The sequence below is a fragment of the Propithecus coquereli genome, unplaced genomic scaffold (genome assembly GCF_000956105.1).
Source record: "Propithecus coquereli isolate 6110/MARCELLA unplaced genomic scaffold, Pcoq_1.0 Scaffold29, whole genome shotgun sequence".
Classification (NCBI taxonomy): Eukaryota; Metazoa; Chordata; class Mammalia; order Primates; family Indriidae; genus Propithecus; species Propithecus coquereli.
This window is the reverse complement of record NW_012148507.1, coordinates 2427669-2453073: the sequence shown is the minus strand read 5'-3', so window position 1 is coordinate 2453073 and position 25405 is coordinate 2427669. Positions and strand designations below refer to the sequence as shown.

Here is a 25405-nt window from a genome sequence, read left to right as displayed (position 1 = left end):
AGCCACCGCACCTGGCCAAAGCCTTAGTTTCAAATAAGTCACAAAGCCTCTCTCACACAGCAAGAACTGGTTAAGACAACACTGACAACACCACGATAAACAATGACATAAATTGCAATACCTTAACTTTGCATAACAATTTACACAGCACTCACAAACTTATTGTCTTTCTCGTATAGTAAGAGAAAGATAATTTATCATCTTAATTGTATAGTCTCATTATGTATTTAACCAAAAATAATGATGTCTGGCACATTTTGAGGGTTTCTTGTGAATGAGACACTGTGCTAAGTGCTCTACATGCATTATTTAATTCTCACAACCCTGTGAGGTAAGAATTAACAGACTCAGTGAAGTTAAAAAAATTTGCCCAAAGTTATATAACAAGTAAGTAGAAGATTGCCCTCAAATCCAGTTTCATTCTAGAGCCCAAGCTCACAACTACTATATCATAATGCCTCCACTGGACTTTCAGGTTCTTCCTACTATTATTATGCTTTTGTAGGTACTGTCTTCCTCCCTCCAAAAGCTGGAAGTCAGGTGGCACTGATCAACTGAAAGGTTAAGTGGGTTGCCACATAGTCACAGTCAGGCAGGGACACTGCCAGAGTCAGAAGGGAGGCCCCAGGAGTCCTGTCCTCTGAGCACCCTATTTGGCTTCATTACCCTAAGGAGGTAAAGCCCTTCAGACGTGAAACTGCCTGCCTGTCCACCTCCTCCTCCTCCTGCAGCAGGTAATTGTCATACCTTAGAAGCCTCATTTCACAGAGAAAATACAGGCACAGGGGACTCAGTAAGTTTCCTCCAGGTCAGCCAAGTCACTTCCTATATCTTTTGTCCCTGATCTAACAACCGGCTCAACCCTGCTTTCCATAGCACCTCTCTCTGCAGGCACACCACCCTGAAGATGCACACTGAATAAAAGAGTGGGTCTAAAAGGGTTTTTCCAAAAAAAAGGAGAAAGGGAGAGGAGAAGAGAGGAGGGGAGAGAAAAGAAAACAAAGGGGAAAGACTGTTACTGGGTTTCTGTAACAGGAGAAACAAAATTAATTAGGGAATAGAAAATATTTTCAAAGGAGCCTCTAAATTGCTATACACATTATAAAGAAAATGTAAAATTTGTCACATCACTGGATTGTATGAATTTTCCAGGAAAGTCTCCTTAAACAAAAAGTAGGGATTAAGTCAGCAGCATGGTTTGTTTTTTTAGTAGTAATTCAGTACAAATCTATGCCTTCATCCATCCCTTCATCAAAGAGAAATCCAACATGAATCCCACCCTCAGAGAGTTCAGTGTCTAGTTGGGAGATAAGATATTTAAATAAACACATGTAATTTAAATGTATAAAAAGATAAATTCCATAAGACAAATATGATAAAGTACTATGGGATTTCTTAAGAGAAAAAAATCCTTCAATATTAAAGAAAGCAAAATCTTTCTAGGGGAGATATGCATTGAAGAGCCCAAACGAATTTAAAAATACATATATTTTGAAAAAAATGACAGTGATTTAACCAACCAAACATTAGGGTTGTCTGAGAGCTATTTTGTAGTCACTAGAAGAATAGATGAGATGAGACACCTGAGGAGTCTTCGTTTTGTCTAATCAAGTAACACACATGAAGGCCACAGCTTTAATCAAAGCACTTTTAAGTTAAGAAAACCATCTCCAGCACTAGTGATAGTATAAAGAAGGCATAAAGAAGGTGCTGCCCAACCACAATATTTATCTGCATCCTCTCTTTCCCTTCCTAATTGTGCTCTGTGCCAGCTGCCTGCATTTCCTTGCCACTCATTTACTTCTTGACCCCACAAAAATCTTGTTTTTCTCCCCACCAATACTGTCCTGCAGCCCCAATGTCACTAAGGACCTCTACATCATAATACCTTTTGGTAACTCTCAGCACATGTTCCTTCAAACTCCCCCTTCACCTGAGTTCCATAACACTACATACAGCAAGAGTTTTCAAGCATATTGTTATTAGGAAAATCCTTGTTTCATATGACATCTTGCCCAGAATTCCAACTAATTACCGTAGCTTTACAGTAAGACTCCAAAGCAGACAGCGTAAGTCCTCCAATTTTGTTCTTCTTTTTCAAGGTAGTTTTGGCTATTCTAGATCATTACATTTCCATACATTTTTTCAATCAGCCTGGAAATTTCCACCCTCCCCAAAAAAACTATTGGTACATCTTATTGGAATCTCATTGATTGTAAATATTAATTTGGGAGAACTGTCATCTTAACATTATTGAGAACTCCAATAATGATTCTCTTCATGTTTCTCCTAATTTGGATTCATTAAGCTTCTTAGAACTGTGAGTTTACAGTTTTCACCAAATTTAGAAAATCTTTGCCATTATTTCCTTAAATATTTTTTATCCCTCCTACCTCTCCTTTTCTTATGCAACTCCAATTGCACAAATATTAGACTACTTGATATTGTCCTGGGGATTATTGAGTATCTGCCCATTTTTCCCCTCTTCTTTCTTCAGTTTGAATAGCTCTGACTGCCCTGCCTTCAAGTTCACTGATCTGATCTTCTGCAAGGTCCAATCTAATACTAAGCCTACCTAGTGCAATTTTTATTATAGAAATTATTTCTTTCAGTTCTACAATTTCCATTAATTCTTTGAAATAGTTTCCATTTCCCTGCTGAGATTCCCTATAACTTCACTTTTTGAGTCTATCTTTTTCCTTAAAACCTTGAAAATGTTTGTAATAGCTGTTTTTAAGTCTTTATTTAGTAAGTTCCAAGATCTCTGTCATCCATAGGTCTGTTACAATCAATTACATTCTTTGTTTTTTTCCCCTCAGGTTCTTGATTGTATGCTGGACATTGTGGATGCCATGTTCTTCAAAGTGTGGATTTTGTTGTCTTTCTTTAAAAAATTATTGGGCTTTTCTGTAGCAGACAATTAATTTACTGGAAGAACCGTAATTCTCTCAAGCCCTGTTTTCAAGAGCCATTTTCATGGATCTAGAGTAGCTTTACTCTAGGACTAGAATATCCCTATTCCTAAGGTATGGCCTTTCTGAGGTCCCAATTCAATGCCCTGCTGTTGAGTGAGTTCTCTCCATTCTAACTGGTCTGTACTCAAAAATCTCCCAGTACTGTGCTGTTCCAAAGTATTTCCAGTACTTTGGGAATTCACTTGAAGTCTCCCAATAGTTATTCTCTGCCAGACCTCACAGAAATGCACTCACTACATGATTAGTTAGCTACATGGCCAAAGACTCAAGGGGCCCCATGCAGATTTCTGGAGCTCTTTCTCTGCACAGCTCCCTCCGCTGTGGTGCCCTGCCCTGCAAATTCCACCAACGCCAGCAGCCTTAAACTCTAATCTCTTATTGCTCCACTTAGTGAGATCATTTCTCTCTTTTTGGGTTCCATTTCTCTGTGCTGTATTTTGAATAGTGCTCTCAGACAGAAAGCCACTCTCCCCATGTGGCTCCCTTCTCTCAATGATCACAGCCTCCTGCTGTCTGTTATCAAGTGCCTGAAATACATTTTAACTAGTTTTATAGTTGTGTAAGGCAGAAGGGTAAGCCTAAAACTCATTACTTTTTCATGGCCAAACCAAAAGTCTGTCCCCTGTATATTTAATGGCAACACACTAAAAATCTCAGTGGACAATTGATAAAAGTAGGACTTTGTGAGCCTTCCAGACGCCAGCATCTATGGGTTCAATCTCTTCATAGAAATATCATCCAGTCTCCTTCCTGGGAGGAAAAGAACTTGGCGTGCCAGTATTCTGGAGCTGGGCAGAGGAAAGAATTTAGTAGGGATGAGTGGATTGACTTCTCTTTAAAGAGAAAGCAGACCTTCCATTCATCCTCCAGATTTGAGCTGCACTCTCCATCCCCACTCTCCCCTGCGCTTAGTATCAAGAACTTAATTAATACCTTACTAATTCAATTTGTCCGGAAATTATGCATCTGCTTCCTGGAGGGTGGGGTAGGAATAGAAGTCTGACTTGGTCAGCTAGGAATAGTATCCTGGGCAGATAGCTACTCAATATAGAGGTTAAATAATCCCCTCATTTTAGCATCTTGCCTCATGCCCATTTGCTGGTACCTAAATCCCATAGATTTTCTAGCATGGGCAAATTGTCTTCCTTTTTATCTAAATTTCCCTTTGCAGGCACTTAATCTTTACTTTCTTCCACCCTAAGTCATTTGCCATTTTCCCATTTACTTTTCATCTTCACGTAATGTGGTTTGTACTACAAATGTCTCCTCATTTTATCGAAGAAGGATCTTGTTCTCCTTTTATTATATCTACTTGAAACAGGAGGTTCCTGCTTCCATCTGGTTAAAAATCCATTCATAATAGCCATATTAAGCTTCACAGCCACATTATCAAAAATTTTTACTCTGTTTTTGCTGTTTTATGGGTTCTTTGTCAATCACTTTTTTTTGTATCCCATATCATCCTCTCTTGAATTCACTTTACAGTTTTACAGAGCACATCAGTTTTCAGAGAGTGCACACGGGTGGTGAACTTTCTAAATATTGTATAGCTTATGTGTCTTTATTTTGTTCTTATTCCAAATAAGAATAAGGATTCTAGGTTCAAAATCATTTCCCAGAGAACTTTAATAGCATTGTTTCAGACTTCTTTTTCTACTGATATGGCAGATTAGATGTTCAGAAAAACTTCTTCAAGCTACCACAACTGACATTGCTGGGTGAAATATCCCGATGAGTGAAGTGAAAGTAAAGGAATTCCTTGGAGGCAGAAATGAAAAGGAAGCTGCTTTCTGCTGCCCTTTCTTCCTTTCTCTGAGCCTGTCATGGAGTTCTAGGGTTGTCTTGCATTGACTCGACTTTAACATCCACAATGGACCAAATCCATCTCCCATTCCCAGGCAAATAATCCCTCTGTGTTTTATGAGCCACTCTTAAGACTTCATCTTGAGAGCCAGAGATCCAAACTCTCCATATACACAGGGGCAGAGAAAAAGAAAGGGAGAGAGGGAAGCAGGGGAAGTGTCTGCATAGCAGTTCTCATTAATTTCCCAGATGTCTGCCCCATCCTACCCTGGGAATTTCCTCCAGAGCTCCATTGAAAAATATAGCTGTACTCTGTTCTATAGTTTGCTTTAAATTTGTTTTGGGTTGTGTTTATTCTGCTGTAGTTTCTCTAGCCATCCAACCCAACCTGCTATCTGTGCTTCAGAAATCCCTCAAAACCTCTCTAGTTGTCTTATGTCATGCTGTTGTGTTTTCCATTACTCTTTTGTATTTTCTTTTTCTAATTCTCTTGTTTCGATGTGTCACAGTGTCTAATACATAGTAGATATAATCAATGTCTTTTGAAAGAAAAGGAAAATTTACATTTGCTAAAATGAAAAGATGACTGTGTTTTAGCCATTCATTTATAAATCCATTTATTCATTCAATCTTTTTCTTTCTTTTTTTTTTTTTTTTTTGAACTCTGCTATGTACTAGGCATAGTTCTAAGCATCGGGAAAACAGCAGTAACAAAGAAAGTCACTCTTCGCAAGGAGCTTACATCACAGAATGTTATCATATTTTTTTAAATACAAGTTGAAGAACAATATAAATAACAGGATGACATCTTTATATGCAAATGAGTACATGTGTACCTGTGTCTGTACATGTGTATTTCCTTTCAGATATAACCAACAGGGGGTAGAATTGGAGAAGCGGCAAATGAGAAGATTTTTTTAACTTCCTTTATTTGTATGTATGTATTGTTTGTTAATACAATTGATTCAGGCTCTGTTTTAGGTGCTTGGAACACACCAGTGAACAAAAAGCAGGCAAAACTTTCTGCTTTCTTGAAGACCATATTCTGGAAGGAACACTCGGATACTAAACAATAAACATAATAAATTAGTACCTTAAGTAGTATGTGAGCAGGTGACAAGAACTACGGAAAAATAGAACAGGACAATGGAAATTGGAAGTATGATATATGGGATCATCGGTAATGGGTTGCAATTTTAAATGATAAGGGTAGACTTCATAGGAGAAGTAACATTTCAGCAAAAAGTTGAAGTGGGGGATTGTAGTTGAAAAAGGAAGGGGGAAAGTATTCTAAGCAGAGGGAACAGCAAATGCAAAGGCCTCCATGTGGAAGCATGCCTGGCACATTCCAGGGACAGCAGGGAGCCAGTGTGTCAGGAACAGAGAAGGTAAATGCAAGAGAAGTAAGAGAGAAAGCTGGAGAACCTTGGGGTGGAGGGTGAGGAGTGCAGACAATGGCCCTCTATGTCGGTATAAGGACTGGATTTGATTGGAAGAGAATTTGGGAGCCATTGGGAGGTTTTTGAGGAGAAAAGGGGAATTATCTCGTATATTTTGAAAGGATCGCTGTGGCTCTATTAGAACAGACCAAAGGGAGGTAGCAGTAGAAGCAGGGAGGAGGGCAGGGAGCCCCTGTAATAAATAGTAAGAGATGATGTACTTTGTGTTTTGTACAAAGTAGTCAGATGAAAGGTAGAGCGAACAGAATTTCCTAATGGATCTGATGAGGGATTTGGAAGGTCAAGGATGCCTCCATGGCCTGAGCAACCACAAAGATAGAGCTGCCACCAGCTCAGTTTAGGGCTATGAGGGAGGGAGCAGTTGAGATCAGGAGTTCAATTTAGAATCTGCTAAATCTAAGATGCCATTTTGATATTCAAGGGAAGATATCAGTAGGTAGTGAGGTACAGGAATCTAAAGTTCCAGAGAGAGTTCTGGGCCAGAGATTCCAATCTGGGAGTCATGAGCATAGATATATGGTATTCAAAATTTTGAAAAGATCACTTTGAAAAGCCAGCACACAATTTTTCTTACCTACTTTGTTTAATGTCCCATAACTTTGAACACTTTGTCTAACACAAGTTATCAAGTGTTGACTGTTGAGTGTGTCCCATCCTCTCCATTCCCTCTGCCATTTCCCTAATTCGGTTATCTCTCACCTGGTAGAGATGCTTCTGCTTACCATGAGTTTACCAATCAAGCCAACCTGTCCTCCACTACCAGGTTAATGTGCCTAAGGCCTAAAGCAAGCAGTAACTCCTCAAGGATTACTCGTCACCTGCTGAATTAAAGGACCAAACACTTACCCCTAGTTCATAATCTAATCCCACCACACCTTTCCTAATTTACAACTCACCAGACCCCTTGACGCACATCATGTTCCTTGTACTACTCCTGTGCATTCTTGCCTCGGTGCCTTGTGCATGCTGGTTCCCCCAGCAATGCCTGCCCTCTGCATCCCTGAATACCTAAACCCTGCTCTTCATAGCATGATACAAATGCCACCTACTTCAGTGGAGCTCAGTCAACTGCCCCATCATAAGGTGACCTCCCCCACCTCAGAGCCCCCACTATATGACAGGGGACACAGTATGGCATGGGCAATACTTACCAAAGTGAGAGCAGCAGGTCAGATACCGGCGCCAAGAGAAATTCTGGAAATAAAGGCTTCTATAGGCAAATAAATTTGCATAATACTCCACTGCACTACCCTCCTCAGAAATTCACATTATGTAGTCAACTACTGAATGCTTTCAAAAGTCCTATAGGAGGAAAACATATGTAACTGTTCTTAACCCAGCTTTCACAAATGTGTTGGACCTTGAAACCCTTTCATCCCTAAATACCTATTCTACGAAACTAGTGTTCCAAGATTCTCACATGGGGAATTTCTGAACTTGGAAGGGGGAATGTGGATTCCAGACCTGATTAAGCACCTGTCAGTGCTGGCTCTTCTGAGGACCAGACCCAGATAAAGTCACCATGCGTCTTAACATGAGTGGCATGTTGTTCCCAGGTCAAAGTAGGGAAATCGTATACCCCAACAAGGGAAAGGGACCATACATCACATCTGGGTGACAAGTTGTTCCATTCCCAAGCCCAGGCAGGATAACCACACACCCCAACAAGGGTGACATATTATCTTCACATAATTATTAATTGTGGACCTTGCACTCTTGAAAGCATCCTGGTTTGGGTGATAAATTATATAGTCAGTTAGTTATAAGTCTATAGACTTCATTATTTCCAGTTCCTAAATCAAACCAAACCACCCTACCAGAGAGTGGAATCTAGAATTAACAAATTTCCTATTACCTAGAATTTTGTTTCCCTGGGCTCTGGGCAATGTATGCCAGCCATGGTTGTTCCCTAACTCCTATCATATTGATCTAGTCGATGTGATAGGACTTGTGCCCGAGACTCTTGTTTCATTTGTTAGGACCCCACTGGAACTAAACCTAGTGATAAACCCAGATAATTGTGCTATAAATCCCTGCTCCCCATGCATTCCTGGCTACCTGATAGGGCCCTGCTCCCAACAGACTATTTAAACCATGACAATATCACCAACACCTGAATGCAATGCTTATCACGCCCGGAACAAGCACCTATGGTGCTATGTCCCCGTCACCCCCTCAGAACTAAAGCTTCCTTCACACTGGCACCAGCCTGGCAGGTTTTGAAAAACAGCCCCCCACCCCCAAGTTCCTGAAGATTAGATGGCTTACTGCCCCCACAATGACTTACGGCCACAGGGGTTATGATGCCAGATAACTAGCTGTGTGGCCTTTATCAAGTCCTGTCTCTTCCTGAATCTCAGTTAAGTCATCTCTGAAATGAGATGGCTGGTCTGGATGGTGTCCAACGTTCCATCCAACTGTGATGAATTCCCTCCTTTGGACCTTACCCACTTCCACACACGGCCTCACTTCCCAACTATCCCTTAAAGGCGAGGTCTCTTTCCATACTATTTTTTTTATCTCCTTCAGGGCATGGCAGAGGACCTTGAACATGGTTGGAACTCAATAAATATATGTTGTGTGAATATCTTTAAATGTGTGAGGCATTTAAGGCTCCAAAAAAATTCAAAATTAGACTTTGAGATGATGAAAAATTAAATGGAATCTAAGAAATGAAATGATCTAATCAAAGCAGCAAGCACTACAGAGAAATAATTCCATGTCGTTCTCTAGCACGGCTGCTAGTGAACTCGCAATGCCAACGATGGCTGACCCTGGACACTTACTAGGAGTGAGATGCCGCACTCTCGGTGGTTCCCACGCTGTAAGCCTCCCTACAACCCTATTAGGTGGGTTCTATTATTGTCCCCACTTTAGAGATGAAAAAACTGAAGTGCAGAGGGGTGAAGTAACTTGCCTGAAGTGCCCCAGGCAGCAAGAGACGTACTTATTCGAACCCGGGCAGTCTACTGTAAGTCCACACACTCAACCCCGGCGCCAGCCTGCCTCTCCCCCACTCTCACCAGCAAGCGCTCACATGACCATCCCAACACCACCAGATCATTACCCACCTGGCAGAAACTGAGGCCCAGAGAGGCTTACAGATTGCTCAGTGTCCCTAGCTGTCCCCCTCACCACAATAAACTTTTGAAATGTCACGGACAGCTGAGAAAGAGGCACAAAGTGGAGATCGTGATTAGGTGACAGTGATCCTGGAGATGCAGGATTAAAATCGGCAGTAAATTGAAAGAAGAGGCAGTTGTGGGAGACGCAATGAAGCAAGAAGCCACAGCCCCGGGCAGTCACCTGAAGGGAAGGTAAAGGGGAGTGAGAAGGTTGGCAAGGTGACAGAATGAACAGCGGGGACTCAGAGGGGTGGGAAGGTAGACAGGGAGCACTTTAGGAAGGACAAGAAAAAAAGGTTATTTGTAATGGCACACATTTTCAGCGCCAGTACAAAAGTGATAGAAAAACATACACTTCGAATCCAGGAAGCACAGTCTGGGATCGGGCCGGTTTAACTGGAGCAGCACTCACGAGAGGTACCATGAGGGGCACATAATAGGCACTCAATAAATGTTTGTTCCAAATAAAAGAGACAAAAGGAGGAAAATCTGAGAATTGCTTTCATAAAGAGAAAGGCACCTAAGGGAGTAGGTGCTCAATAAATATTATTTTTTATCTGTGTACAGTGAGAAGCCTGGGGAGCTGTAAAAGATTATCTGATCCATTTCCAAAGAGCCCTGAGCCTCTGATTCCAATTCTCGCAAATTCCCTGGGGAGACTGTGGAATTCCTCACTGGGGACTTCAGAACACGTTTCCTAAAGAGCCACTTGGAGGAAGTGGTTTAGACCATTTTGAAGCGATGAATTGAGGTAGAGAGGTTAGACCAAATGGCCCTGCGGTCCTTTTCAGTTCTAATGTCCATGTAATCCCCTCAGAAACTGAAGTTTCCACTCTGCTCCCTGTGGAACAGAGATGAACCGGATGGACCTGCAGACATTGCTGTCCCACCAAGCGGAGGGTGGCTGAGTGACCTGGAAGCCTTCCAGTAGGATCTGGTTAAATTGCAGGCCATTTATTTCATGAAGAAATAAACCACAGAGAGCCCCTTCCAAACATGCATGCAGAAATCAGGACAAAATGCTGAGGAGATTATCTGCTCAGAATTTGCTTTAAAAGAGCCCAGGCAGCACTCATTTATTTTTGAGAAAATATATGATTAACCAGAATTAACTATGAATTCAGATATTGTGCATTAGACCAGCTCCTCAAAGTTTGAGAGCATTTAATATTATATATCGCTGCCATTTGGACTAAATTGTTTTTTTAATGTACACAATATTACAAATTTAATTTGAGCTGTTTGAATCAGTCTGTAAAAAAGATTTGATTATACCTGAGTGTTCTGGCCCCAGCTTTTCCATATCTCAGTAATCTTGGCGGTAATTGGCTGATTAGGCGTCTCACACTCCATCTCTGCCTCAGTTTCCATGGTAATGTTACAGGAGCTATTATAGATGAGAACTTCATCTCTTTCCACTTTAGGGCTGAAACGAGAGGGGAGGTTAAATGGGGTGTCATCAATCTTAATGAAATGCAATTATTTTTACTCTTATTAATCATTGCAAGCCATTAGCTTGTGGCAACTACAGGCCACCATTTGTCAAATTTTGCAAATTTCTGTAATTTTGTTTCCATTCTTTTGTTGTTTATTTGTTTTCCCGTTATCTGCACACCCTGCAATGAAAATGCACGTGGTAAATATCTTTCACCGAGGCCTTTCTCTTTTCCAAATCTACCAGGAACATTGGCAAAAGCTTCCCCAAGCCCAACTTAACAAGCAATATGCAGGCAATGCTTCCAGTTCCAAAAATGGAAGCAAATGCTTGGGAGAGTTTTTGGTGGGTTTTTCTTCTTCTTCTTCTTTTCCCCTTCCCTCTTTCTGCTCTTACTCACACTTAGTGTTGGGGGAGTGAATTGCCTGAATCCCCCCAGGGCAGATGGAGAAATTGGAAAACCCACACAACTGGCTAACTGGTCCCTAATTCCAACTGTGAAAAAATGAGCTCATTTAGGCTTTCAATTCCCTCTCCCCAGCTGATGGCAATGAGGCTCTGTTGCTAGCAGTGGAACATTAACTTAGTAAATTAATTAAACTTACTTAACAGCCCAGACTAAGGAGATTCGATATATGTGCCAGTTATACTAGCAGCCACTCACTTTAAAAAGTCCTCTTGCTTTAAGGAGAGAAAGCCAGACTGGATTTAAAATGAAAAACAGCAGTGTAGCATTACACAAAGTCTAAAAATATGCTGTCTAGAGGAGGTGAGAACATGGACATTGAAGGCTATTGTCCCCATCAGGTGTGATATTTATTCAAGAATAATCCTGGCTGTAGGCATTGTTGCAACTAACTAACTCAAAGATTATTAGTGATAATAATGCATGATGTTTTATACTTTTCAACAATTTCATATGTATGATCTCATTTCAGCCTGTAAATTAGGTAGAGATATAAAAAATGTAACCCAAGGAGATCAGGAGATTTGCAGAAATTCAAACACAAAACTGTGGCAGCTCTGAGATCAGAACCCAGGCATCCTTTTTCCTAGCACAGCACTCTCAAGTTTTGAGAAGCTGATCGAACATCGGCCAGAACGATGGCAGATCCCATGGGAAGACCAGGAAGGGCAGGGGAAAGGGCAAAAGGTCACTGCTTGAGAAACTATAAATCATGTCAAACCATAGCATCTTTTTTCAAACCAATGTCAAGATAGTTTCTCCCACAAGTTGCTAGAAATAATGAGCAGGATAAATATCACATCTTACCACTTAATCTTCTCTTCTTCATGGTATTATAAAACATTGTCCACTCCATGTTCACCTAAGACGTGACATCTAAGCCCACTGTCCTCTAGACCTACCATAGATTGTCAATAATTTAACATGGTGCCACCCAGAACTGAAGGCAGAGAGCTTGGGCTGACCACTGCGGCGCTGGTCCGCCTTTATCTGAATGTTCCCTCCCACAGCACCTACCACCATGTTCATTTGGTAGCCCCTGTGAGTATGTTAAGATGGTGGTCTAGGCCGGGTGCGGTGGCTCACGCCTGTAATCCTAGCTCTCTGGGAGGCCGAGGCGGACGGATTTTTTGAGCTCAGGAGTTCGAAACCAGCCTGAGCAAGAGTGAGACCCCGTCTCTACTAAAATTAGAAAGAAGTTAATTGGACAACTAAAAATATATACAGAAAAAATTAGCCAGGCATGGTGGCGCATGCCTGTAGTCCCAGCTACTCAGGAGGCTGAGGCAGGAGGATGGCTTGAGCCCAGGAGTCTGAGGTTGCTGTGAGCTAGGATGACGCCACGGCACTCTAGCCCGGGCAACACAGTGAGACTCTGTCTCAAAAAAAAAAAAAAGATGGTGGTCAACTCAAAGGCTCAGCACTGCTATTGGCTGAGGACTTCCCCACGCTGTGTTTGTTCAACTCATTTTCTGAGAAGCATTAGGCTTGAAAGTAGACCATCTAGATTTGAATCCCAGCACAAATATTTACCACCTACATGACATTGAAGACATTTTTCACTAAGCTTTGGTTTCTACATTTATAAAAGGGAGTTACTAACAATCGAGTACCTATTTTGTGGAGGTGTTGAGGAAATTGACTGAAATGAAGCACCTAAAATGATTGACATGGAACCTGGTATAAAGTGAGAATCCTATAAAGGCAGTTCTTGTTAAAGGTTTTCGTGGCAATGGTGTTGGTAGTGCTGTTGTTGACACGTAAATGTGGGAATTTACATTCATTGTTGCTGCATCCTATTTCCCTGATTTAGACCCATTGCTCAAAACATTTTGAATCTGTAGCCTGTAATTTAGCTATAAATCCGCCTCACTAAACCATCACCCATGGGATAGACAAAACCACAGAATAAATATGGCATTTGCTCCTGGGGTGTCAGTCATACACCAAGATTCAGAAAGGAAAAGCAAAGTAATTTAACTTTTAAATTAAAATGTAATGCAATATTTAGAGAAAATGGAAATATGGTGGAAGAGAATGCAAAATTCACATGGTCTTTTAAAACACCTGTCTTCAGAGCAATTTTAGGCTTTGTTAGGACACTTTGGGCTTTGCACCTAGAATATTTTTTTGCTACTGGGGGTGGAAAGGTTGTTAAAATAGTTTATGAAGGTCTCCTTCGATATTTATGTCATAAATCACTTATAAACCTATCGGAAAGGGAAGGAAATTGGTTTACCACACCATCACATTCTTTGTGAATCAGTTTCCAGATAACTACTTTCATTTCTGAAAGCTCACAAACTGTCTGATTAATAATTCGCTCCAGAATTTTGTCAGGTAAAATGTCAAAGTTGTTGTCCACATTTCCAGAATTCCTCCTTTTTCTTTTTTTAGGTAATTGGTAGAATATTTGTTTTGCCTATCACCTCTCTCCGTTATGCGGGCCCTTCTCGTGTTTCATTGCCAGGAGTGGGTCCTCAATCGAATGAGCAAATGTTTCAGACCCAGTATATGAAGGATCTGGGACTTGAACTCAAGGAGAGTAGTATCTGACTTCCTTTACAACCTTTCTTGGCCTTGGGCTTCCACCCTTGTAACAAGTCTTCTTATGCCCTTTCTAGACTCTTTGCTGGCAGAGGTATGGGTAAAATGAGCTGAGTCACTCTGCCCTCTCTGTCTGTTAGCAATACACTGTCTTCCCTGAGGTGTTCTTCCTCTGAATAGAGTCAGATCCCTTTCTGTTAGCTTAGACTTCTTTCAAGATTTAGCTCATACTTCTTTTTGTATTTGTTCCTGATTATCTTGCTAGAAATGCTTTTTCATTAAAGAGCTATCACCAAAATTAGCTGAGACATCAGGATATCAAAAATAGACTAACATTTACAAAATGTCGAAGTCTCTAAATAGCCAGCTACTATTCTACATTATCTTCCACAATAATCTTATGAATTAAGAAGTGCAGTTAGCCAGATTTAAATATAAATATAAATATATGTATGTGTATATAAAGATACCAATATATGTATAGATATAGATGCCCATGTATACACACATGCACACACATAAATATTTATTTTGGGGGGATATGGTAAAAATTTTTGGTCCAAATGGTGACAAAGATAGTACTAGAACCTAAGATTCCTGACTCTCGATCTATCGTTCTCTCCATTAGTCTGATCAGATCCTGAGTAAGCAGGTAGTATTGTATGCATTCTTTAGGATAGGTAGCAAAAACACTTGCAGGCATTCTATCTCCCTCACTGAACCTGAAACTGCTTCCTATGGCTCTGAAATCTCACTGAAGCCCACAGCTCGGCCAATGCTCTCAGCACTGACGCCCACAGCAAGGCATTGCGCTAAGTATGCCATGAGTCAGAAGCCTTGATTTCCAGTCCCCAACACTGCCATGGCTTGACTGTGTGACTTTAGAAAGTTACTTAATCTTCACTTAGAATAGAATCCAAACTCCTTACTTGGGCCTTCTATGCTTTACATACCCCCCTGAGCTCATCTAGGGCCTCTTTCCTTCCTTCTCACTCTACTCCCACCTACTGGCCTCTGAACGGCTCCTAAAGCTTGATGGTTCCTTTGCACTTGCTGCCTCCGCTACCTGACTCTTCTCTTCTTACCTCAGCGTAAAAGATAATTCTTCAGAGACGCGTCCTCTGAGCACAATAGCTAAAGTAGCTCCCTATTATTTTTCTGTCATTCTATAGCACTTATCACAACATGCAATCACTCTGTTTATTACCTGACTTCCTCCTCTACCCTTAAGGACAGAGACTTTCATGACTTATTCACCATCGAGTCACCAGCACCGGGCACAACACCTAGAACATAGTAGTCACTTGATAAATACTGGATGAATGGATGGATGGATGGATAGATGGATGGACAGGGTATATTTTTGCCACAGATACATGTCTGCCTCTGCCACATGACGTCAAATCCATAGTGGTAGTAACTGACTGAGAGAGAAGCATTTAAAGGAAGTGGGTTCCCTGAAAGATTTTGGAAATTGATCTTCTGGGTTCACAAGCATAATGTTAAGAAGAACTAAGTAAGTTATTTGAGCATGATCTTTTATGCCCCTTGTATAATTTATAATGTGCTTTCTGGTTAATAAATTGGCACATATTCACTGAAAAAATACACAAAAACTTAATGAAAAAAATAAATACGATCAGTACTCCAGCCACGTAGACATAGGCACTATCAACATTTTAGAACATATCCTTCTGATCTCTATTCTAATCACCAATATGTGTGCAAACATACGTGCTATTGACAACAGGAGGATCAAGTTGATACACTATTTTGTGACCTGTGATTTTTACTTCTCAATATATCACAAGCATGTTCCTGTTTGGTTAAATATCTTGCATCATGACTTTTAAAGGTTTCTTAGTATCATACCATTTGGATGCATTCCTTATTACTAAAACTTATTTCATTTCAAATATTTCATTGTACCTGAAATCTCCAGGAACATGGTTGCTTGTACATATTACACATTTCTATCTGCTTTCTTAAAATAAAATCCAAGAAGTTGAACTGCTAGGTCCCAGAGTATAAAGAATTATAAGGTTATTAGTACACTGTCGAATTGTCCTCTAAAGATTGTATTAACTTCCCTTCCCACTGGCAACAAAGAGCAGCGAGAGTTTTGCCCCCACCCTCATCAACACTAAACTTTACTTGTTTAAGTCATAGGGCATTTATTTTAATGCTTAAGAAAATACACTGACTTTTGCCTGCTGCAATAGCCAGAACCCTGAGCAGCACTTCTGAAATGATTTGAAATGATATGCATAGAGAAGGGTGTAACCTTTAATGAAGTCTGAGGCTCCATCACCCCAGTCCCTCCTGGAACGAAGAGGAAGGACAGCAGAGACTCCAAAGAATCATTTGGGATCCAGATAAAGTCCTAAATTCAGTGAAGCCAGAAACTGCTCACATATACTTGTTGGTGTTCTGTATTAGTAAGTTCTGAAATCCGATCTCAGCCCGTTTCCTACGTGACATGAACAGGGTTCTCCGTGCCCCGTTAGGAAGCAACCAGCCATGGAGGGTTCTCTTTTCCTCTCCCGAAACCCAAACCTCTGATGGCAAATTCATACCAAAACACAGACTGTCTCAGGACACCCAAAAGTCAAACTGCCATGGAAAGAGCTGGTTATATCTTTCACTATGGGTAATTGGGCTTCTTTAGTTTTATAGTTTAATGGGAAAATAGGCCTTCATTAAATAACCAGAGGTAACCACTCTATCTAGATAAGAAAAAGGATGCAAGGCAGTGTTCGGCCCTGAGATATCACCCTGCATAGGAAAAGAACTGCTTGCTGAAATTAAGACCATCCACAGTTACCAACATGGTCACACTTTTTTTTTAAATTCGTTTAGAAAAGCAGCGTTAACCTGGAAATTTACGGTATTTATTTGTTAGGGTTTTTTTTTTTTAAGTTCAAAAAAATCCTTATAAGCTTATGGCTTCTAAATCCTAGATCTACAGTAATTCCACCCACGCAACCTCCCTCCTTTCGAATAAACATTGTACAATCTGCTGGATTTCTCCATGACTTTTTTTCATACTTGTGAATCTGTTTGGAAAGAAAAGAAAAAGGAAATGGGAAGGAAAAAAAAAAAAAAGCCTTCTGTTTTTCATAACGTCTAATCTTTTTCCCCATTGGCATTCACCAGATGTTGCTGTGGATCGGAAGATAAATATTAAAATCTAAGCAAGAACAAAGCGAGCTGTTTACTGGGCAGATTTTTCAGATGTTCTCTTGAACATTTGAAAAAGACAGGAGATGCTTTGAAATGCAGGCTGGCCGGGATCCACAATGGCCTGACCCCCTCCGAGAGAGCTGAGCCCCACGGGCCACGTCCACCCAGCTTTCTCGTGGCTCCACCGGCCGCTGGCCATGCACTTATGGGGAAGGTTAGGGGGGTTGGCGAGACAGGATTACCTGATGAAGAGGCCTGAGAACGATGATGGAAACGCTGACTCTGTCCAATGATCAGGCACAAAGAGGCCTTGAGAACTTTCTTCACAAACATAGAGGTAAGGCCATGATTCAGGCAGTCTCTCCGTCCCCACGGCAACAGTCAAATCACACTGCACATAGGTGTGGCTGGTGGCCTCACAGCTGTCCTCCTCATGCTTCAGGGCACACAGGAAAGCCACCGACACTGTAGGAAACAGTCACCATTAGGAAAGAACCACAGAAAGAACCGAAGGCCTCACGTCATGTCATAAATGAAGTTCATGTGTCCTCCCTCGACCCACAGGAAAGTGAAGTTATCAGTTTGCTTTTTTAATGTATTATGTATGTCTACTATACACAGAAGAATATAAGTAACATTTTTATGAAATATAAATCATCATCATTAAAAACTCATGTGAACCCACCAGCCAGCGTAAGATCAAAAACAGGTGTAGTACTCTGTTCGCGCCCCCTCTAGTCCATTCCCTTCCTCTGCATGCTCAGAAATAACCACCTGGCACTTTTTAAATAGGTTTATCACAAGGGTTTGTATTCCTAAACAAGAGATTATTGAGTTTTACTTGTTTTTGAACGTTATACTACATGACAAAATATTCTTTGACCTACTTTTTTCATTCAATATTATATTTCTAAGATTTATCCAAATTATTGCATATAACTAGTGTTGGTACATTTTCACTGCTGCTCAGTATTGTATAGCATGACAGTACTACGGTATATTTATCTATTCTCTTACCAATGGACTTTTGGGTATTTCCCAGTTTTTTCTGCTACAAACATGTACAAAATTTTTTCTAGGGTGGATGCCTAGAAAGAAAATTGCTTGTTCAAAGGGTAAAGTGCAACTTCACAACATATTGCCGTATTGTTTTCCACAGTGGTTGTGCCGTTTTACATCCCTGCTATATTTATGAGTTTCTATTACTTAACATAATTGTCAGCACTTGAAATTATCAGACTCTTAATTTTTGTCAATCTAATGTGTATAAAATGGTATCTCATAATTTGCACAATACTTTTAGGTTGAACAATTTTCTATGGTTAATAATAGCTCATGTTTTCTCTTCTACGAAATTCCTTTTCCTGTCATTTGCCCATTTTTCCTCAGGCTTTTTGTCTTTTTCTTATTGATTTGTATTCTTTATTTATTCTTGGTACTAGTCTTCCAGAGATTATATGATTACTAATACGTTTTCCAAGGTTGTGGCTAGACTTTTCACTCTCTTGATGGTTCATTTGCATATAATTATGACCATTAACATGTTATAAAGAAAAAAAGTATCTGAAGCCCTTTGACTCTTAGGCCATTTCTTTCTGCGTCAGGAGACACATGTGAAAACCATCAATAAGGCAAACTGGCAATAATCTTTAGAAGATGAACAAATCTCTACACGAGAGAGTTTAGGAGCAGCTCTGTCTGGAAACCTTAATAAAGAAAAGAAGAGAAAAGAAAAATCTCTCTAGCCTGCTTGCTCTGCAGCTAGCCTGTCCATGCAGGTATGCACCAAATGTCATCAAGGGCTGTGGGCTTCAACCTATACCTCCCTGCTTCATCACAGCGCTGCTGCAAGGTCCAACCAAGATAAAGACTGTGAGAGGGTTTGCAGTTATGCAATCACACCCCAATAGTACTATTATTGCTGTTACGTTCTAACACACCTGGCACCTAGAAGGTTCTCTGTGAATGTGTTTCAAACGAATTATAGCAATAAAAATGACTGACAGTAGGACTCTTGTATGGACAGACAAAACATAAGAACTTTCCAGTTAGTAAGCCCTAAGGCAAATAAAAACAAGCTCAACACCTATAAAATAATGAATTCATTACAGGCGATTAAGTGAATGCAAATTGACAAGGTGGATTATGAAAATCACCCAGGGCTGAGGATCGAAATTCATGGGTTTTACTCAAAGTTCTGCCACTAAATAGCTGTGTGACCTTAATCACTTTAGCTTTTCATGCCTCATGGAAAAGTTAAAGTTTCCATGAAAAAGTCATGTGGTATAATTCAAGGTATAAATGCAAGAAAACCCAAAGATCAAAGGTCTGGCTCATTTTAAACAAATACAAAGTATTAGTTTCACTTAAAAACAGGATGTTTGAGCAACTATCGTATGAAAAAGTAAAATTCTTCTGTTAGAAGTACAGTCTGTGAGGAAGGTAAAGATAAGTGACCCAAAAAGTGGCAGAGGAACTTTCTTAGAGCTCCAACTCCCCTGCCCAACTCATGAATAGAAAACACATTAGCACTGCAGCAGGGCACGGACACAAGCAAAATAATAATTAGGGAAGTTTGAGTTCTGGGACAACATCTACAACCTGGAATGGGAAACATCACTCTATTGTGTAAAGTCAAACTGAAGACTAAAACTCAAAGCAAGGATTAGCATTCAAACGTCCTTGGTAAATTAAAGAAGTTAAGAGAAACAAACAAAAGAAAAAATGAAAAGAGTAAAGTAGTAAACTGCAAAAGAAAAAAAGAAGTTATATAAATATAAGGACAGTCAGCTATGCACAGCCATGATAGAAAGAAACACACACACACACATACACACACACACACTCATGCACACACACACCATGGAATAATAGTAGGTAACAGAAAGATCATAAACCAGAAAGACAGCAGTGTAATTTTTTTTTTTTTTTTTTTGAGACAGAGTCTCACTTCTTTGCCCTGGCTAGCATGCAGTGATGTCATCATAGCTCACGGCAACCTTCAACTCCTGAGTTCAAATGATCCTCCTGCTTCAGCCTCCTGAGTAGCTGGCACCAGGTATTAATTTCTTTTTTATAATTACTTTTATTTTTTAGAGACGGAGGGGTCTCACTATGTTGCCCAGGCTGGTCTCAAACTCCTGCCCTCAAGTGATCCTCCCACCTCAGCCTTCCGAAGTGCTAGGATTACAAGCATGAGGCACTGCACCCCGCCAGCAGTGTAATCAGTGTAATTTTAAAAACAAGTATGGGCCACATTAAATGCAAGCATCTTATGATGCTATTCAATATGTCTAGAACTTGCTTACCCAGAGAAGCTACCTAGCTTGGGGCTTCAAATTAGGAAAGAATGTAGAATTCAGAAAGGGCTCAGAAGAGAGATACCAAAATGTTTATTTGGGGAGTTTCCCAATTTGCTGGGTCCCAAGACTGCATATTTCTAACAAGCTCCCAGGTGCTGCTGCTGCTGCTGGGGCTCCAGCGAACACACTTTGAGAAACTCTGCCTTAGAGGGACTGAGATTATTCAGCTTTCCAAAAGGCCACTGCCTGATTCAGGTTAAAAAAGTAGAGTGGGGGAGCATCAGTCCAGTAGAAGGATGGTCGTCTCTGAGAATAGTAACAGTGGAACACTTGTAAGGGCTGCTGCTGAGAAGTCAGTCCTCCAGTAAAAAATCTTTTAAAATGTCACAGATTCTTAATTAAAGTGAACAGTAGGGAGATTATTAGTAGTTTCTAATAATTTCTGGGACACATCTTCTTTGATCATTGGATGACCATTATAAACCTACTTGCTAGGGAAAAATACACACACACACACACACACACACACACACACAATCATACACTCAAAATGTTTTGTCCAGTTTCACGGGGTTAACGGAATTGCCAAATCCAATCCTGAATCTTAAGTAAGAAATCTCTGGATTTTGTGCTAAGTTCCTTTCCATCTTTAGACATTGTGATGAAAAGTCTTTTTAAAGGCTTTTTAAATGTAAACGAAAAATAAGGCAAATTATGCATTTCTCTAGCAGAAATGTGTTCCTTGCACAATCGATGAGTGTTTGGTGACACCTAGTGGCAATATAAAGAGTTACAGCCTCCAACTCATTTTCCTCTTCTAAAAATCAAGGAATTTTGAGTTCTTTTCTAAAACTTAATCAAATCTTTCTAAATATAATAATTTCTATTATTCTCCCCCTAAGAGTTATCAAACTTCAAATACCACAATTTACCTTACCTTGAATCTTCATTGGTTTTTATTTTGTACCTCCGGTTGAAATTTTTTTCAAATATCAAGGGGTTTTAAAAAGTATATTAATTTTTTAAGAGAAAAAAAAGTCCTGATTCCTGCAACTAACATTCAAATTGTTCACCCATTCCCTCTGCTCCCGCCCAAAGTGTGGTATAAAAAGCTTATTAATTTAAGCAGTGTATATGTGAAAGATTTTTTTTAAACTGTAGCAGTATTAGTTAAAAATTAGAACCTAGAAATGTGAAGTCTTAGTTTTCTGTTTCCATTTCCCAATTCTTCCATCTATTCATTCATCAAGCATTAATTTTGCACATACCCTGTGCCAATACTGTTCTATGCACAGTAGGTAGAGCAGTGAATGAAACAGACAATGTCTTAAACTTAAGTCTTCTATTATATCTTAAATTTCCTATTGTGGAATCAATTTTCTTCTATAATACTGTGTTAACATACATGAAGATAATAGGAAACTCAATTTCTGGTATTTTAAACAAGGACTGTTTCTCCTCCTCCTCTTCCTCCTCCTCTTCCTCTCCTTTCTCCTCCTTTTCCTTCTCCTCTTCCTTCCTAAGACAAATCCGTGTAAACTGCCATCACATAGCATGACTCATCATAGAATTATTGCCCAAGCTCAAATGAAGTGATGCTTTCATTACCTTGTAAATCCTTAGCTCTCATTCAAGCTGTGGACAAATAAATTAGGAATATATCTTAAAATACTACAGAGAATACTGTGGTTTCTCTTCAAAATGAAGAAATCTTTCACCTTTTACTAAAGATTTCCGTGGAGAGGGACAGTTATGTGTTGGTAACCAAATTTTTTGAGGTCTTGCTTAGGTAAGGCTAAGTAAAAAAAAAAAAAAAAACACTACCGAGAAAACAAGTGTGTAAATGGTTCTTAAGTGTACAGGTACAGGATCTATGAATATGCAAACAAGATAATCACCTGGCTAAATCTGAGCTATTAAATATTTCAAATGCAATAAGGTCCTGTAATAATAACGATAATTTCTGCCCTTTTTCCTGAAGCTCAATAGGTTATTACCATGTGTTGTGAAGCCTCAAGCTATACATATTTTTCTCTAACCCCTCCTCCAACAAAGCCATGGCTTCCCACACCACCATTTACATGATGGCTATGCATCTTAAAGCAATGAGGATAGCATGTTTTACTGAGTAAGAATCAGGTAATTACATGGATATCACAGAACAAAAGGATAATGTGAATATTGGTTCTTTTGCCTATCAGAATTCAAGACCTGGGCACACAAAGCCAATTTTCAAGAGATGTCCAGCTTGGTAATCTCCATGCTTTTATTGGTATTTCCGATAAGCAGAAGTATTCAGCAACCTCACCTCAGAACAAATCCAAGAGCGTGTTTCCTCCATGATGCCTACAGCTGTCATTGAAACTAATAGTCAGAACTCAGAATTATTTTCTCCATCATCATACGACCACAGTCAAGATAATAGGTGGTAAATTTTTTGATATGCATTTAACATTGATCCATTAATATGACAAAAGTTATTATCAACTATTATAACAGGTGGCCCCAGATTCTAACTACCCTTTTAGATGAGGAGTAGAGAAATTATTTTCCCAGGAACACATAGAAAAATTAGTGGTCAGTACACTATTAATTTCAAAAATAGAATTAACCAACGAATATTATTTTCCTATTCAGGGGGACTGTCTGGAAAGTATCCAGCCATTGTTAATACTAGTTTTCATATTACATGGCTGGATATTTTCCAGACAGCTTGAAAATACACATATGTGGCATCTTTACTCACCATCCAGGGGCGGCACCAAGCAGCTGAAGGCAGACACTGTAGCATTAGCCAAGACTCGGCAGGGAGCACCGCACACAGCAGCTGAGATCTTCCCTGGAGAAAATCCAGCTCCAAACACATGCACAAGTCTTCCACCCAGGCAGCCTTTAAGGATAAAATTACAAGTCCATGATCACAGAGGCAAATCTCTCTTTCTTTCCTTAACTCAAAATTCAAATCTTTGCTTTCTTGCTGCCTGTCCTTCTTTTTATGCTCTCAGAATCCACACAACTGGCTTCAGGTCCCCAGTAGTCTCAGTTTCTTCTCCAGTTAGGCTCTGGTCTCAGTGCGGTCCGATGGCAATCATATTCAACAGAATGTTATTTTAAAGCGGTCTTTTAAATGTAACAATTTTCATGTAGAAAGTATTTCTTATTTATAGTTTTAAAACTCTTTATACAAAACAGCATAAAATAAAAGTTCCCCTAACTACCTGTCTCACTCCCCAGAGGTATCCAGGTATAGAGGTTCTTGTGACTCCTTGCAGGATTTTCTAAGCAGATATTAGGTTACTAAGTATGAAATGTCTGATTTCCTTAAGTACTAAGTTTGACAGTTAATACATGTGAAATTTCACTTTGACACTTCTTATTTTATTTTTCTTGTAAAGGTACATCCTCATTCTTTCAAACTCACATTTTGACTTGTGATTATCTTTCAAATTTTTTAGAACAATTTTTGTACAACCATAGATAACTGAAAAATTCATATTATTTTCAAATATGAGTTCTGTTATAAAACTAATACAACAAAGACAGCTCAAAATATCGACAAAGTGTTTGGAAAGGATGTGGCTAACAAACACATAGTACGTTGATGGTTTTAAAAAGTTCCGTCCTGGTAATTTTAATCTTCAAAATGAGCCACATGAATGACCTGAGACCAAAGTGCATAACGATAAACTAAAAACTGTAGTGGAAGTGAATTCATCTCAACCTATGCAAAAATAAACAAGAAGGTTTGATGTTACTAGTTCAACAATATCAGACCATTTAAAACAAATTGGCAAGGTAAAGAAGCTGGATAGATGGGTACCATTAATACATAAATTAAACAAACGTCAAAAGAAAAATCACCTCGAAGATTGCCTTTCTTTGCTGTCAGCAAAAAGGTAAGACATTTCTACACCGTACTGTTACGTGTGATAAAAAATGGATTCTTTTTGACAATGACAAGCATTCGGCACAATGACTGGATAAAAATAAAGTGCCGAAACACAGTCCAAAACCAAATATGTATATGGGAGAAAAATGGTGGAATAAAGGTGACTTCCGGGCTCCCTGCTCCCAAAGAGGTGTAGAGCTCTATGCAGGAATGGATCGCTCCCCCGCAAAAACAGCGTTGTGAAACTGCAGAGAAACAGTGGGACACATTCATAGGGAAAAAAAAAGGTGAATGGGAGGTAGGATCCCGAAGTCTGTAGAGTGTGAGATAGAGAATAGAGCGTGGCACGGCTGCGCCTGCCTGGACGGCGAGTGCAGCGGGATCTGACGCACAGGAGAACGTCCTGCTGCCCCACTGACCTCCGCACCCAGACAGGGACCTGCCTGAGGTCGGTGCAAAATCATGGCAGGAGAAGTTGGGCTCTGTGGAGAGAAGGATAGCAGGAAGCATCTTGAACTCCCCGCAGCTCTGCGCTAGGACTGCACTGGGCAGGCGAGGGACTGGTCTGAGCTACTGTTGGAGGGAGTTAGGAGACAGGCACCTCGCCTCCGGCCGTCAGCGGGACCAGAACAACGAAGGTGAACACTGAAAAGGGGGCTCTAACCTGGAAACCGCTGCGGACGATTAGGCGGGCTCAGGGTGGGTCAGAAAGTGCAAGACGTCCTGCTGGACGGGCGGGAGATTGCGGGAGGGCGACACACAGGAGACAACGGCATCCTGTTGCCTCAGTTTCCCAATCCCACATCTGCCAACTCCTGAACAGTCGCCCCCAGCGCTAGCGCTCTGCGGGTGGGCAGCCGCCACAGCCCAGATGCTGTGGTGCGCCACGGTTTCCGGCAGCACCCTCCCTCCAGCGCGGGGACTCTAGCGACAGGCTCTGCCCTTCCACGACCTGTTGTCAATTAGCTGGGTCCCTGTTGATGAGCAAATTTTGAGTGCTTTCCCAGTCACGGAGGCTGGAACCTGCGGGATTCACAGGCGCTGGGGCGCTGGGACGCTGGGCGGACTCGGGCATAACCCCTCCCCCTAGCACTGAGACTTTACTACCAAAAGTGGTAGGCTCCACCCCTGGAGGTAGGGAGAGGCAAGAAAAGCCACCTTCTCTGTGCAACTGGCTTGAATCTGCATGGCGTTAGAGCAGATCCATGGTTGACAGCCCC

The 25405-nt window shown here is 40.5% G+C and overlaps 1 protein-coding gene across 1 annotated transcript in view; it reads right to left on the bottom strand.

Annotated features, from left to right (window-relative positions):
* The window catches only part of PKHD1 (polycystic kidney and hepatic disease 1 (autosomal recessive)), a 535504-nt gene that overhangs the window by 427907 nt on the left and 82192 nt on the right, over positions 1-25405 (bottom strand). Inside the window, 3 exon segments of the mRNA XM_012648551.1 lie at positions 10639-10789; positions 17237-17459; positions 23043-23186. Coding sequence (XP_012504005.1) covers positions 10639-10789; positions 17237-17459; positions 23043-23186 — 518 coding nt within the window.